Raw genomic sequence first — 13,972 nt, 5'->3', positions numbered from 1 at the left:
AGCAACTTAACCAAAGTCACACAGCTAAAAGACCTAAACTCAAACTCAAACTCAAACTCAGGTATGGCTGGCTCGAAAGCTATGTTCTTAACCACACTACTATTCTGCCTCAAGGATTTTGAACTTTAACCCGTGGATGATAGGAAGCCATTAAGCGCCTTTAGGCAGAAGAGTGTGACTAAGTCTGGATTTTAGAAAGGTTCCTACTAGAAGCAGAATGGAAAACAGACTGGAGCAGAGGTAGACTGACCTCTTTAAAAGTGAAAATTTGTTGACTCCTAAATTCTGGACTTAGGGCAGTGGGACTCCTGGAGTCACCGAGCCCCATCATCCCACTGTCCAGGTCCGTGCGTGCTGCAATGGGGGGCTTGGTGGCGGTCTCCGCGGCCCCCCCAGTGGGCGGGGCTGCAGAGTGAAGAAGGCGTGGCTGACGGGACTAGGAGCCTCTCGACGCTCTGCTACTTCTGCCTGCAGACTACTGGCTTCCGCCACCGCCTACCACCCGCAGGTTGTGGTGTCGAGCGCCGAGCTCCGATAGCAGCGCTGGGTGAGGGGCCTCTGATCACGGCGCTGTCTCGGTGGGCGGTATGAGTTTGGCTGGGGGCCGGGCCCCCCGGAAGACCGCGGGGAACCGGCTTTCTGGCCTCCTGGAGGCAGAGGAGGAAGACGAGTTCTACCAGACGACTTATGGGGGTTTCACAGAGGCAAGAGCTGGGTCCAGGAAGAGGGAGGGGAGGAAGCTAAAGGGAGTCCTGAAAGGAGAAACCTCGGACAAAGAAGGGGGCGGGGAATGGAGACGAGCCCCGGTAGCTCATCCTCGCGGCTGGGTGGGAGAGTCGGGACGTGGCGGGGGTATAAGATAGAGTCCTAGAAGGTAGAGCTCTAGGTGGGGTTGGAGGGGTCAGGGATGGAAGGGTCTCCCGAGGCACCCCCGCGTATGGCAGGAACCGACGTGTACTTGTCTAGTTGCGTATTTCACCGCATCCCTGACGTCTAACGTAACGCGAGCTTCTCGTAGTCACGCGTTGTATATTCGTTGACCCACTGTATGGTTCTTCACCTGAAACATAGAAAGGAATCTTTAGAAAAAAAAAGAAAAAGAAAACAGGGGCGCCTGGGGGGCTCAGTCGGTTGAGCGTCCGACTTCGGCTCAGGTCATGATCTCACGGCTTGTGGTTGGAGCCCCGCGTCGGGCTCTGTGCTGACAGCTCAGAGCCTGGAGCCTGCTTCAGATTCTGTGTCTCCCTCTCTTAGTGCCCCTCCCCTGCTCACGCTGTGTCTCTCTCTAAGAAATAAATAAAACGTTAAAAAAAAAAAAAAAAAACCATAGAGGAGCTTAGCCTATGCTTTTTTTCAGCTTTCAATTATCAACGTAAATGCCTCGATAACCCTTCCTTTACTGCTCTAAAAAGTGTCCCATTTATTATTTCCTTCAAAGAATGCATTTCAGATTCTAATTAGATTTGGTTTGCCTACTTGTTTACACTATCCTGTTAGGTTGTAAGCTCTGCAAGGTTAGAGATGGTCTGTTTTGTTCCACAGTATATGTCTAGTGCCTGGGCTAGGGTCTGGATTGGATTGGCACTTTTACCGATTGGATCTGTCCATTCTTAAGATAGCCGTTGAGAAGCTAGGGTAAACCAACTACTGTGATAGGTTTAGGGAAGCAGAGAGTATTAAAAACAACACTTTGTGGGGCGCCTGGGTGGCTTAGTCAGTTAAGCGTCCGACTTTCGCTTAGGTCATGATCTCGCGGTTCGTGGGTTCGAGCACCGCGTCTGGCTCTGTGCTGACTGCCAGCTCAGAGCCTGGAGCCTGTTTCAGTCTGTGACTCCCTCTCTCTCTGACCCTCCGCTGCTCACGCTGTCTCTCTCTCTCTCTCCTAGAAATAAATAAAAACATTTAAAAAAAAAAACACTTTGTTCTTACCTACACCAGACCTCAGTGGGGGAAGCAGCTGGATTAACCGTTGGAATACTGTTGCATAAGGAGTAAAATAAGCGGTATGGATAGGGTGCTGTGGTAACTTGTGGGAGCCGGAGTCATTGGTAAGGATGGGTATCCAGGGGACAGTGGAAGCAGGCAGTGGCTGTATGAACAGCAGTAGGGCTGAGAGCAGGGTAAGGAGAAAGGTTAGCCCACTGAGGGGGTGGAGCAGATGTGTAAAGGTATGGAGTCTGGGTCTCTCGGGCCGCATGTCTACTCATTCTCCAGCCCTAGAAGGAGAATAAAGATTGGTAAGACCGGAGAGAGCAGGCATGGGCCAGATCATGGAGGGCATTGTGAACCATGTTAAGGAGTCTTGCTCTTCACCCAGAGTACTGAGAAGATTCATCCAAGTTCGATGATCAAACCTGTACTTTATATATTTTCTAATGGTTATTTATTTTTGAGAGCGAGAGAGAGTGTGAGCAGAGGAGGGGCACAGCGACAGGGAGACACCGAATCTTTTAAAAAATTTTAATGTTTATTTTTGAGAGAGAGAAAGAGAACAAGCAGGGAAAGGGCAGAGAGAGAGGGAGACACAGAATCTGAAGCAAGTTCTGACTTGTCAGCACAGAGCCCAATACGGGGCTCGAACTCACAAGCTGGGAGATCATGACCTGAGCCGAAGTCAGTTGCCTAACCAACTGAGCCACCTAGGCACCCCTAAATTTGTACTTCAGAAAGTCCATTCTGTAATGAGGAGAATGAGGGAGGCAGTGGGAATAGAGAAACGTGAGTACTAGATTTCAAGACAGGTTAAGGAAATTGAATCCACAGGACTTGATGACTGATTGGGAGTCATTACTTACACAGCTATAGTTTAAAATAGAATGTTCTTGTCCCTCCCCCAAAGGCCATTTTCCTATTCCTGTCATTTTACGAGTCGTTATTTAATATGTACCCTTCATGCTTCCAAAAAGGATTAAAGGAGGCTTACATATAAACAAAAAGTAGGAACAGTAAAAATAGAGACAGATCAGAAGTAATTGTACCAGGAGTCTCTGCTAAAATGGTAATAGCAATTGATACTAAATTTAGCTGTGAGCTTTCTGGCAGCTAAACCCTGAATTTCTTTTTTTCAATAAGAAAGAAGCATGTATGTTCTTTAAGAGAGAAAAGCTTACTTTACTCAGCATTAAATTCTAGGATGAATTGCATCCTTATGTAAGAAGTATAAAATAACAGGGTTTCAGTAAATGATGTAGAAACATTCTCTTACCTAGTCATCTCTATTAATGACTCTCAATAAAAGCCAAAGGAATGGTTGTAAATCCCTAACTTAGTGCAAGCATTTTGATTGGACACTAAACTAGTGTGTAGTTGAACCACCATTCGCTGGTGAGATGACTTAATGCGAGGTTAGGGCTGAGGGGATTAATGTGTTCCCAGGCTGTCTTTCACAAGCATCAGTTGGGAGGAAATAATGGTCATCAGTGAAGGATTGAACTCTGGCTAGCTTGGAGTGTCAACTGTCTGTGCTACTTGCTTGCGTTGGCTGCATATGTACCAAGATTAGCCTGTTGGCCTAAATCATTGATTGAAGGGAGAGCCACGTGTTTGAGATGCCACCCCTCCCAGTTGACTCCCCTGCCCCCAAGTGTGCTTTTCCCTTTATTTTTTAATGGGGCTGCCATTCTAGACCCAACCTGCACCCTCTCAATTTCAATTCTAGGCCCCCTGCTCTCTACTCTGCTCAGCTAACCACCTCCGGAACTTTCTGAAACACTCCTTGTATACAGTTTTCCTATCTCCCCAAATCTTCATTGGCTTCCCATTACTAGTACTTGTACCCATTTATTTTTCTGTTCCAACACACCTGAGGAATGAGACCTATTTCTCAGTAACTTTAGTTTACGTCAACAGTGATTATCAGTCCTGGGACAAGTAAAGAGGGAGAGAAGATTGAGGATCCCTGGCCTGCAAATTAAACTCATGAATTTATCAGCCTGATATGTAAGTGTCTCTGTAGACTGAATGCAACCTTTTCAAGTCTTATAGGGCAGTCAATAATGTTGGAAGAAGGCTTTGCTGGGGTCAAAGGTAGTCAACTAGGAAGATTTCTTGCCCAAGACAAACCTGCTTTACTTAGGTCTAAACCTTTATTCCATAAATAGGGTATTCACACTGTTGCTTCTGCATCTTTGTCCTTGCTGTTTCATCTACTCATGTTTACCTCTGCCCTCTTGGCTGTCTAAACACTACCAGCATTTTATTTTATTTTATTATTTTACTTATTTGTTTATTTATTTTGAGAGAGAGAGAGCGCACATGGGAGAGGGGCAGAGAGAGAAAGAGAATCCCAAGCAGGCTCTGCACTTTAGTCGTGGAGCCCATGACCCGAGCTGAAATCGGGAGTTGGACACTTAACTGACAGAACCACCACGGTGCCCCTAAACACTACTGGCATTTTAAACCATGGCTCAAGTCCTCTTTGTTAGAGTCTCAGCAAACCACGACTTGACGGCCAAATCTGGCCCACTACCTGTTCTGTTCTGGCCCTTCACAGGAAAAGTTTGCCAACCCCTGCTCTAAAGGAATAAAGTCTAAAGTTTAGGCCTTCCCGGACCATCAATCTAAGCAAGTGTGCCTTCCTTTGAGCTTCTAGAACACTTCAGTACCATTTGACACCTTATGTGTTGCCTTGTATTCAAACTTCTTTTTATAATTATATTCTGTCCCCTGACAGACTGAGAGACCCCTGAAAGTAAAGACCAGATCGAATCCTTTTGTGTCCCAGCACTTAACACTGTGTGCTACAGGTGAAGGGCAATCTATTGATAGTGAAAGGGGTGGTGCTGGAGCCAAAGGCCATTGGCTAGAAAAGCTTCTTGCCTGAGAAAATTGAAGGGCTGGGTTGGGAGGGAGAGTGGGGCAGCTCTTATCAGGAAAGCACAGAGATTCTGTTCTGGAGGGGCACTGATGACTCCAAAGACAGTGAGAACCTCATCTCCTTATGTCCTCAGGAATCTGGAGATGATGAGTATCAAGGGGACCAGTCAGACACAGAGGATGAAGTGGACTCCGACTTTGACATTGACGAAGGGGATGAACCATCCAGTGATGGAGAAGCAGAAGAGCCCAGGAGGAAGCGCCGAGTAGTCACCAAAGCATATAAGGTGCACCTGGTTCTCTTGGGCTCCTGTCATTTCCCATAATTGCTTTTCTGCCCTTCACAGCACTCCCCACACCAGTCCCATTTTCTGCAGTGCTACTTTTCTCTTCTTAAGATCCTCAACTCTCTCCTTATTCCTTCCGTTCCATGGGGTCTGATTCCAATCTGTCCCCAGGAGCCTCTCAAGAGCTTGAGGCCTCGAAAGGTCAGCACTCCAGCTGGTAGCTCTCAGAAGGCCCGAGAAGAGAAAGCACTGCTGCCGTTAGAACTGCAGGATGACGGCTCTGACAGTGAGTGTGGGGCTGTTTGGGTCAGTTGACAAAGTTGGAACATAAAGATAAAGTATTATATCAGTGGCAAGTTTACTGAGGTTGACAACTGTACTATGGTTCTATAAGGAAAGCCTTTAGTCTTAGGAAATATCCAGTGAAGTATTCAGGACGTGTGCAACTTAAATCATTCGGGAAAACACACACAATGCAAATGGGGCAGAAGGTTAACAGGAAGTGATCTAAGCAAAGGATACATAGGTACTCTGTGGACTCAGCTTGCAACTTTCTTATAAGTTTGAAATGATTTCCAAAGAAGAAGTTTTAGAATTAAAAATAAAGGAGGTGGAGGTGAATTCAAAGATCTCTTCTTTTCTGACTTCTTCCCCAGGTCGGAAGTCCATGCGTCAGTCTACAGCTGAACATACACGACAGACATTCCTTCGGGTACAGGAGAGGCAGGGCCAGTCACGGCGGCGGAAGGGGCCCCACTGTGAGCGGCCACTGACCCAGGAGGAGCTGCTCAGAGAGGCCAAGATCACAGAGGAACTCAACTTACGTTCACTAGGTCAGTCTGTGGTTTTGAGAATGGTGGGCAGAGGGATGAGGAACCTTAGGAAAATGGAGACTGAGGGACCTGAGCAGCTAGGGGGTTGGAGATCCAGAACAAGGGAATCAGAGGAAGGAAATGGGAGAGTGAGGGATTGGGAGCAAGGAGTGAGGCTGTTTGTTGGGCTCCAAAATACAAGTTATAGTGAAGAGAAAGTGTATTGGTATAAAATAAGAATTGAATAGAACTGAGTTCACATCCTAGTTCTGCTGTTCAGTTTCTGGAAGACTGTCGACAAATTACCTAACCTGCTTGCACCTTGCTGTCCTGGTTCACAAGGTGGGGTGTTAATGCCCCCTTTAATGATAATCACGAAAATCAAAATTCATCAGAATTAGTTCACAAGATGAGCTAAAGTAAAAAAAAAAGTTTTTTAATTTTTTAACGTTTTTTATTTATTTCTGAGAGAGAGAGACAGCATGAGGAGGGGGAGGGTCAGAGAAAGAGGGAGACACAGAATCTGAAACAGGCTCCAGGCTCTGAGATAGCTGTCAGCACAGAGCCCAACGTGGGGCTCGAACCCATAAACCCATGAACCATGAGATCGTGACCTGAGCCAAAGTCGGCCGCCCAACTGACTGAGCCACCCAGGCACCCCCAAAATTCTTTAAAAGCCCTTCAGTTTATGTGCCAAGTACACAGTTACGTACCGTATGTAATACATTGTACAAAACATATGCTTCTTTATAGGGTGTTGAGAATTTCAGATCATGAGAGGTACAGGAGGGAATGTCAGGTTACACGCCTCTTGTCACGTGCTTAATCTGGGGCATACTTCCATTGAGTAAAATAACACACAGAATCACCTAAAGTATGTAATTTGTTCTCTCTTTCTCTGGGTCCCACCCCACCACCACCCGGACCAAATCTTTCTCTGAATCTTTTGTTTTTGATCAAGCACATATAGTTAAACGTGTATGACTCAAATGCAGAGTTGAATATTGTTTATGCAGAATATCTGGGACCTGGGGCGCCTGGGCGGCTTAGTCAGTTAACCGTCCGACTTTCGCTTAGGTCATGATCTCGCGGTTCGTGGGTTCGAGCCCCGCATCGGGCTCTGTGCTGACTGCCAGCTCAGAGCCTGGAGCCTGTTTCAGTCTGTGACTCCCTCTCTCTCTGACCCTTCCCTGCTCACGCTGTCTCTCTCTCTCTCTCTCCTAGAAATAAATAAAAATTAAAAAAAAAAAAAACTAAAAAAAAAAAAAAAGAATATCTGGGACCCAACCCATTCCACTTTTTATATTTCTCAAATTTAGACAACTCCTGAAGAACATGATGATTGAGAAAAGATTTACTTCAGTTTCAACATCTTCAGGGTGTATTTTCCTGACTGTTTTCATTATATTGACTTTAACATCAGATATTTAATCTTTGATGGTAATTCAGTACCTTCAAACAGTAGCTATCCCTCAAAACCGTCACAAACAGCGAGGTGACCTTGATGTCACTGTAATTACAGTCCTCATCCTTTGACCATGTTGGCTGGTTTGGGCCGCAGTGAGGAGGGTAACTCCCGGGCTTCTTGTACCAGTAACTGACATTGGAGACCCAGTAGAAGCAGGTTCTGCAGGGGGGACAAGAAGTTCAATTTTGAACATGTTGAATTTGATGAGTCTTTGAGCAATCCATGCAATGCTGAGAGTTCAGTGTACACAGCTGGGCTTGGACTAGAGATCTAGGCTGGAAACTGAAATTTGGAAGTCTGTAGCATATGGATAGCATTGATGACATTAGCGTGGGTCAGATCACCCAAGGAGAAAGCATGGGGATGAGAAGACAGAGGCCGAAGAGAATCCGACAGATGTACAAGAGGGGCTCAGCAGTGGCCAGGATTTGGAGAACTCCAGGAGAATTTATCTTAAGAATGTCAAGGAGGGGCACCTGGGGGGCTCAGTGGGTTAAGTGTCTGACTCTTGGTTTCGGCTCATGTCATGATCTCACAGTTCATGGGCTTGAGCCCCACGCTGTCAGCGTCAAGACTGCCTAGGATTCTTTCCCTCCCTCTCTCTCTGCCCCGCCCCCCCCAATAAATAAAAAGAAAAGAAAAAAAGTGCCAAGGAAAGAGAATATTTGGGAGCAAGCTTCTGCTGAATGTTACAGAGATGCTATTCAAGAGAACTGACAAGTGTCCATTTGTTTTGATGACAAGGATGTCAGAGATGAACTTACGGAGCACTTTTTGGAGACCATACCGTTTTGAAGCGGGCTGGGGAGCCAAACTTTTAAGCTTGTCTGTGAAGGGTGGGGTAAGGAGTAAAACTGGTAGGGTCTGGGGTCAATGTAGAGTTTTCCTTGTTTGTTTTATTCAAAGATTGGAGGAACTCCGTCTTCGGTGACAAGCAACTAAAAGTTTTAATGATAGACAAGAAAGGATAGTTAATAGTGTGGGTTTTTGGAGAAGTGGGAGGTGGAGGGAGTGGGGTAGCTAGAGTCCAGGTGGAAGAATCGGCCTGAATTATGATGAAGGGAGACAGGATAGCTTCTAGTGGAGGTTTGTAAACCCGCAGTAGGACATTGGAATGGTTCTCATCTCCTATCTTTTAGGCACTGTCACCTGTCAGGTGTTGGCATAGAGTTAGAAGCTTGAGGAGAATGAAATGTGCTTGAAATAGTTCAGGGGCACCTGGGTGGCTCGGTCAGTTAAGCATCTGAGTCTTGATTTAGGCTCAGGTCACGATCCCAGGGTTGTGAGATCAAGCCCCGTGTCAGGTTCTGCGCTGAGAATGGAGCCTACTTAAATTCTCTGTCTCCCTCTCCTCTTCTCCACCACACACACGTGTTCTTTCTCCTCCCCCAAAACAAATGAAAAGAAGAAAAAGAAAGAAAAGTAATAGTTGAGATAGAATTATCTGCTGGCGTTGGGGAGTCTGTGGAACTGGGGAACATGCATTCATGGCGGCTCCGGTCTAGTCTGTTGCTGTGGTGTTTCTCCAGGAGCACTCAGCAATCCGGGTCTGGGCCAGGGAGTTTAGATTGAGCAGAGTGACTGAGATGATAGATTGAGGAGCCTAACCTTGATTTAAGGAAAATGGAGGGCACCTGGGTGGCTGAGTCAGTTAAGCGACCGACTTAGGCTCAGGTCATGATCTCAGAGCTTGTGAGTTCAAGCCCCACGTCAGACTCGGTGCTGACAGCTTGGAGCCTGGAGCCTGCTTCAGATTCTGTGTCTCCCTCTCTGCCCATCCCCTGCACATGTGCACGCGTGTGCTCTCTCACTCTCAAAAATAAATAAATATTAAAAACATTTAAAAAAAAAAGGAAAATGGAAGAAAAAAATACAAGACTGGAAGGGGCTGCTAGATAGTGAGGAGAGATCCATGCACGGGAGGTATCAAGGAAGGACAGAGGGTATCTAGAATTGTGGGGCAAAACACCCAAAGCCTAAGATGTTGCGGCCAGAGCCTGGGATTTTAGTGTTTCAGAGCCGGGGGCAGTGCCCAGCAATGACTGATTGTAGACCGTAGCTGTAGTGGGATGGAGCAACGAACGTGTCCTGGTCAGGAAGGTTGTTAGGAGATGGGATCGGTAAACTGTGGCAATGGGATGTGGAAGGTGCTACCCATGTGCACTTTGAGGTCACCAGGGTGATGTAGGATGAAGGGAGTCGAGTGGAGAGAACAGTGGAAAGCGTTGCTTTAGTCTTCAGAGAGGGAGGGAGTGAGTTAGAACACGATCTAGCCTGGCGGCGTACGTCTCCAGAGAGAAGCGGGTTTGCTCGTGGGGAGAGAAGCAGTGACGTAAAGCTGCGGTGTGGACTCAGCAGGACCCAGGCACACCCTGCATGGGACATGGCAGGACAAGAGACCTCCAGCAGAGGGCTGCAGGGAGAGCCATGGCCTTGGCATGACTGGCTTCCAGGAAGACCGGTTGTGGAAGGAATTTGGAGTGAGGAACTTGAGGACATAGATGAGTTGGCTGATTATAGAACAGGAGTTCCAGAAGGTACAGGGAAGTGTTCGAAAGGGGAAGGGTTGGAAGGTTGGCGGAAGGGAAGGAAAGCAATGTTACCAACCAGAATTCCAAGTACGAGAGAGGCTAAATCATCGGCGGGGTTTCCAGAGCACACTTTTCTAGTCAGACTTTACCTAGAAGTTTGGACCGCGTTTAAGAAACGGAAGTTCGGAGTTCATTCAAGAGGAAAGGGATCAGGAATATTTTGACTTATTGAGCATTAACAGATACTTGCTGAGTGCCTGCAATGTGCACCACACTGTGTGGCCCTGATAATATGTAGGTAATATGAGTCCCAGTGACTGCCCTTCAGGAGGAGACCTGTGTGCCAGCCATGAACTGCCATAGAGCAGTGCCACTGTCCAGCCAGGGGACTGTGGTGAGTTAAGGGGAGCGCTCAGGAGAATTGGCTTTTCTGCCCGGCTCTTGTTGGCATGTGACAATGCAGATGCCGGGTTGCCGGATTTCCTTTTTTTTTTTCTTTTTTTTTTTTAATTTTTTTTTAAATTTTTTTTATGGTTTTTTTTTATTTCTGGGAGAGAGAGAGAGACAGCATGAACAGGGGAGGGTCAGAGAGAGAGGGAGACACAGAACCTGAAACAGTCTCCAGGCTCTGAGCTAGCTGTCAGCACAGAGCCCGACGTGGGGCTCGAACCCACAAACCATGAGATCATGACCTGAGCCGAAGTCTGACGCTTAACCGACTGAGCCACCCAGGTGCCCCTCCTTTTTTTTTTTTTTAATGTTTATTTTTGAGAGAGAGAGACCGTTTGAGCGGAGGAGGGTCAGAGAGAGGGAGACACAGAATCGAAACGGGCTCCAGGCTCCACGCTGTCAGCCCAGAGCCTGACACAGGGCTCGAACTCACAAACCATGAGATCATGGCCTGAGCCGAAGTCGGACGCTTAACCAGTTGAGCCACCCAGGCGCCCCTCCTTGTTATTTTTCTTTTAAGAAGGACCAGAGGGGCACCTGGGTGGCTCAATCTGTTGATTGTCCGACTCTTGATTTCAGCTCACATCATGATCGCGGGGTTGTGGGATCGAGCCCTGCGGCCCTGCGTGGAACATGGAGCCTGCCTGAGATTCTCTCTCCTTCCCTCTGCCTACCCTCCCACCCCCGCCCTGCACTTGCACCTGCATGCGCTCGCTCTCAAAAAAAAGAGGGACCAGAAATCTCTGTATTTAAATGTAATTTCCTCATTTTCAAATGTTAGTAACTAATTCAGACTTTTCTGTAACATGCAGTACAGATCAAACAAAACACTGAAAGGGGCCGCCAACGTGCAGCCTCTTCCACAGACTGTGAAAAGCACAGTAATGGAAGTGTCCTAGGCAGGGGGTTGGTAAAACGAGAGTGTGTCTCAAAGCCATGTTACATGGGAAATGGTTCAGGGAATGGGTGTGGTGATCTGCCTGAGGAGAGAGACATGGACACTAAGTTCAACTATGTAAAGGACTGTGATAGGGAAGACAGATTAGACATGTGTCCTTTACAGCTTGACAAGGTGAAAGAGTGTCATCAGGGAGTATATTCCAGCTCGGAATGGAGAGACCTGTGTCGTGTGTCATGGAGACGCCCAAAGACGCAACGCGCTGCTGTGGCTGGGAGTGAGTGGGCAGGGCGGTGTAGGGAAACAGCAGGCTCCTCATCCAGAGTCCCTTCCAGCCCCAGAGTCCTCCTGTCTGGGTGCGCGAGTGACCAGGCGGACGGGAGGCATGGGCCGAGAGGATGTCGGGGGCAAGTGGAAGGTGTCAGAAGCAGGAGGTGCTGGGGGCCTCAGGGTTCGTGTGAGTGGCTGGACGGCTGGGAAGGTAATTGAGCGACCTCGGGCCAAAAGGGATCTCACCTCCCCCTCATTTCTCCCTTTGACCCTGAAGAGACCTATGAGCGGCTCGAGGCTGACAAAAAGAAGCAGGTGCACAAGAAGCGGAAGTGCCCTGGGCCCGTGATCACCTATCATTCGGTGACAGTGCCGCTGGTCGGGGAGCCAGGCCCTAAGGAAGAGAACGTGGATGTGGAGGGGTGAGTGCGTCGCAGGGGAGAGGGGGAGAGAGCCGTCTCCCTGACGTCCTCCATTCTCCTCACACAGCTCTCCTTCAGGGCCCTCCCTTCCTTGTTTCTTCCCAGTCTCTCTCCCCTCTCGTGGCAGTTTTTCCATCCAGCCCGGCCTGCTTTTCCCTGTCTGTCACTGAATCAGTTCCCTCAGAACGTCGCCATCATTCTGCCTCCTTCCTCTCTTTCCTCATCTGTCCCGTCACTGTCTGTTCTCTCCCCTCAGAGTTTTCATGTTTTTTTGTCTCTCCCCTCAGACTGGATCCTGCTCCCACTGCTGCTGCACCGAACCCCCGTGCTGGCGCCGGCCCCGTCGTCCCTCCTGCTCGCTGCTCCCGGACCTTCATCACTTTCAGTGATGATGCGACATTCGAGGAGTGGTTTCCCCAAGGTCGGCCCCCAAAGGTCCCTGTTCGGGAAGTCTGCCCCGTGACCCATCGCCCGGCCCTGTACCGGGACCCTGTGACAGACATCCCCTACGCCACCGCGCGAGCCTTCAAGATCATCCGTGAGGCTTACAAGAAGTACATCACGGCCCATGGCCTGCCGCCCGCGGCCTCTGCGCTGGGCCCTGGCCCGCCCCCTCCCGAGCCCCTCCCTGGCTCAGGGCCTCGAGCCTTGCGCCAGAAAATTGTCATCAAATGAGCTGTGGGGTCCTTCAAAACCTCTTTCCTGCCCTGCCCTTACTGTTCCACCTCCTCTCCCTGCTTCTTCCCTTGGTTATCTCTGAGCTTTGCCCAACCCTTTTCTGTCTTTCTTCCCCCCCCTTCCCCGTCCTATCGGTTTTATTTGTGTTTTTTAATCTAATAAAAGAGAATGATCCCCTTTGGTGTGTCTTCTAGAGTTGGGAGCAAAAAGTCTTTGTGAATGTCTGAGTATATATGGGTCTTTTTTTTGTTTAATAGCGTTTATTATGGGCTGCCCTTTTTAAGTTGTAAGTATTCACTCCACCAGCTGGATTATCAACACCTTTAAATTAGACCTCCGAACGAAATTCTTACACTCACCTTTATATCCGCTGCTTTGAATGTAGCAAGGCGCCAAGTAAGTAGGAACCGTGTGATTCTCCTAGATCCGTTTCCAGGGCTCTGGCTCACATGCAGGGAGGGAAGGAAGTGCCAGTGCCATTAGCGGCCACTAGAGGCTCTCAGGGCCGGGCAGGGTATGGGGGCTGTGTATATGTGATCTCCCACTACCCCCCACCTGGCTGGAGCTAAAATAATAAAATGCTGAGCTCACTGTTCCCCCACCCTCTCCCGGGCGCCGGGCTCCTCCTGCTGCGGGGACGGTGCTCCAGTACCACTGACAGACCAACCGACAGAAGGGAAGGTGAGGAGGCAGGTGGCCACCAGGACTGGTAGGTGGGGAAGGCAGGGGGCTTATGCATCAGGGCCTGGTGGGAGATGGGAGGAGAGGAGTGGCTCCTATTGGGAACGATGTGGAGTGCGTCTCCGTCCCTCGGTGTACGCTTCTGCCACCGTCCGTCCTATCCCTTAACTATAGTTTACACTGTCAATGCAAGTACCTCACACATGTTCCGGATCTTTCACAATCAGCATGGTGTGTATGTGTAGCTTGTGTGTATTGTGTATTGTTGTCCGTATCGTAAAAGATTGTGCAAGTTTAATCTTCCCACTGTTTTCAGAGAAACTTTGTCGCATTTAGAAGGTATTTCCCACCCATTGGTCCGGTGTCCCCTTCCCGTCCAAAGCCAGGGACAAGTTATGGGGACTCCGTCCCTTCTCCTGAGACCATACCATCTTCCCCCAACCTGGAATTCCTCCAGCTCCTCTGAGCCCTTGCTTTCACTTAGGATTTAGAGTTTTGGCCAACATAGAAAGCAAAATCTTGATTCCCCCACAATAAAAGAGGAAATGAGGTAGGGTAAGAGAACTGTCTCTTTTCCCCTTTGCTTCCTTAAATGAGTTCAGGAAAAAAAGAGTGGATTATGGGGAAGAGAAGAGGAATTTCCCTGAAGCTCTCCGTATG

The 13,972-nt window shown here is 48.5% G+C and overlaps 1 protein-coding gene across 1 annotated transcript; it reads left to right on the top strand.

Moving 5' to 3' along the window:
* Window positions 1–501: 501 nt before the first annotated feature.
* Window positions 502–12,812, top strand: VPS72 (vacuolar protein sorting 72 homolog). Its single transcript, XM_039246369.1, has 6 exons — window positions 502–704; window positions 4,950–5,102; window positions 5,274–5,388; window positions 5,759–5,935; window positions 11,809–11,953; window positions 12,241–12,812. Exons 1-6 carry the CDS (start codon window positions 588–590, stop codon window positions 12,626–12,628), a joined length of 1,095 nt encoding a protein of 364 aa, XP_039102300.1. The 5' UTR covers window positions 502–587; the 3' UTR covers window positions 12,629–12,812.
* The last annotated feature ends 1,160 nt before the right edge of the window (window positions 12,813–13,972 follow it).

This window comes from Hyaena hyaena, unplaced genomic scaffold (genome assembly GCF_003009895.1).
Source record: "Hyaena hyaena isolate Hyena2069 unplaced genomic scaffold, ASM300989v1 scaffold_284, whole genome shotgun sequence".
Taxonomy (NCBI): domain Eukaryota; kingdom Metazoa; phylum Chordata; class Mammalia; order Carnivora; family Hyaenidae; genus Hyaena; species Hyaena hyaena.
The sequence above is the reverse complement of the archived record's forward strand: the minus strand, read 5'-3'. Positions and strand labels throughout refer to the sequence as shown.

Coding starts and splice junctions, on each gene's coding strand:
- VPS72 (XM_039246369.1), top strand. CDS start 588: ATGAGTTTGGCTGGGGGCCGGGCCCCCCGGAAGACCGCGGGGAACCGG. Junction 705..4,949: donor CTTATGGGGGTTTCACAGAG/GCAAGAGCTGGG, acceptor TTATGTCCTCAG/GAATCTGGAGATGATGAGTA. Junction 5,103..5,273: donor TAGTCACCAAAGCATATAAG/GTGCACCTGGTT, acceptor ATCTGTCCCCAG/GAGCCTCTCAAGAGCTTGAG.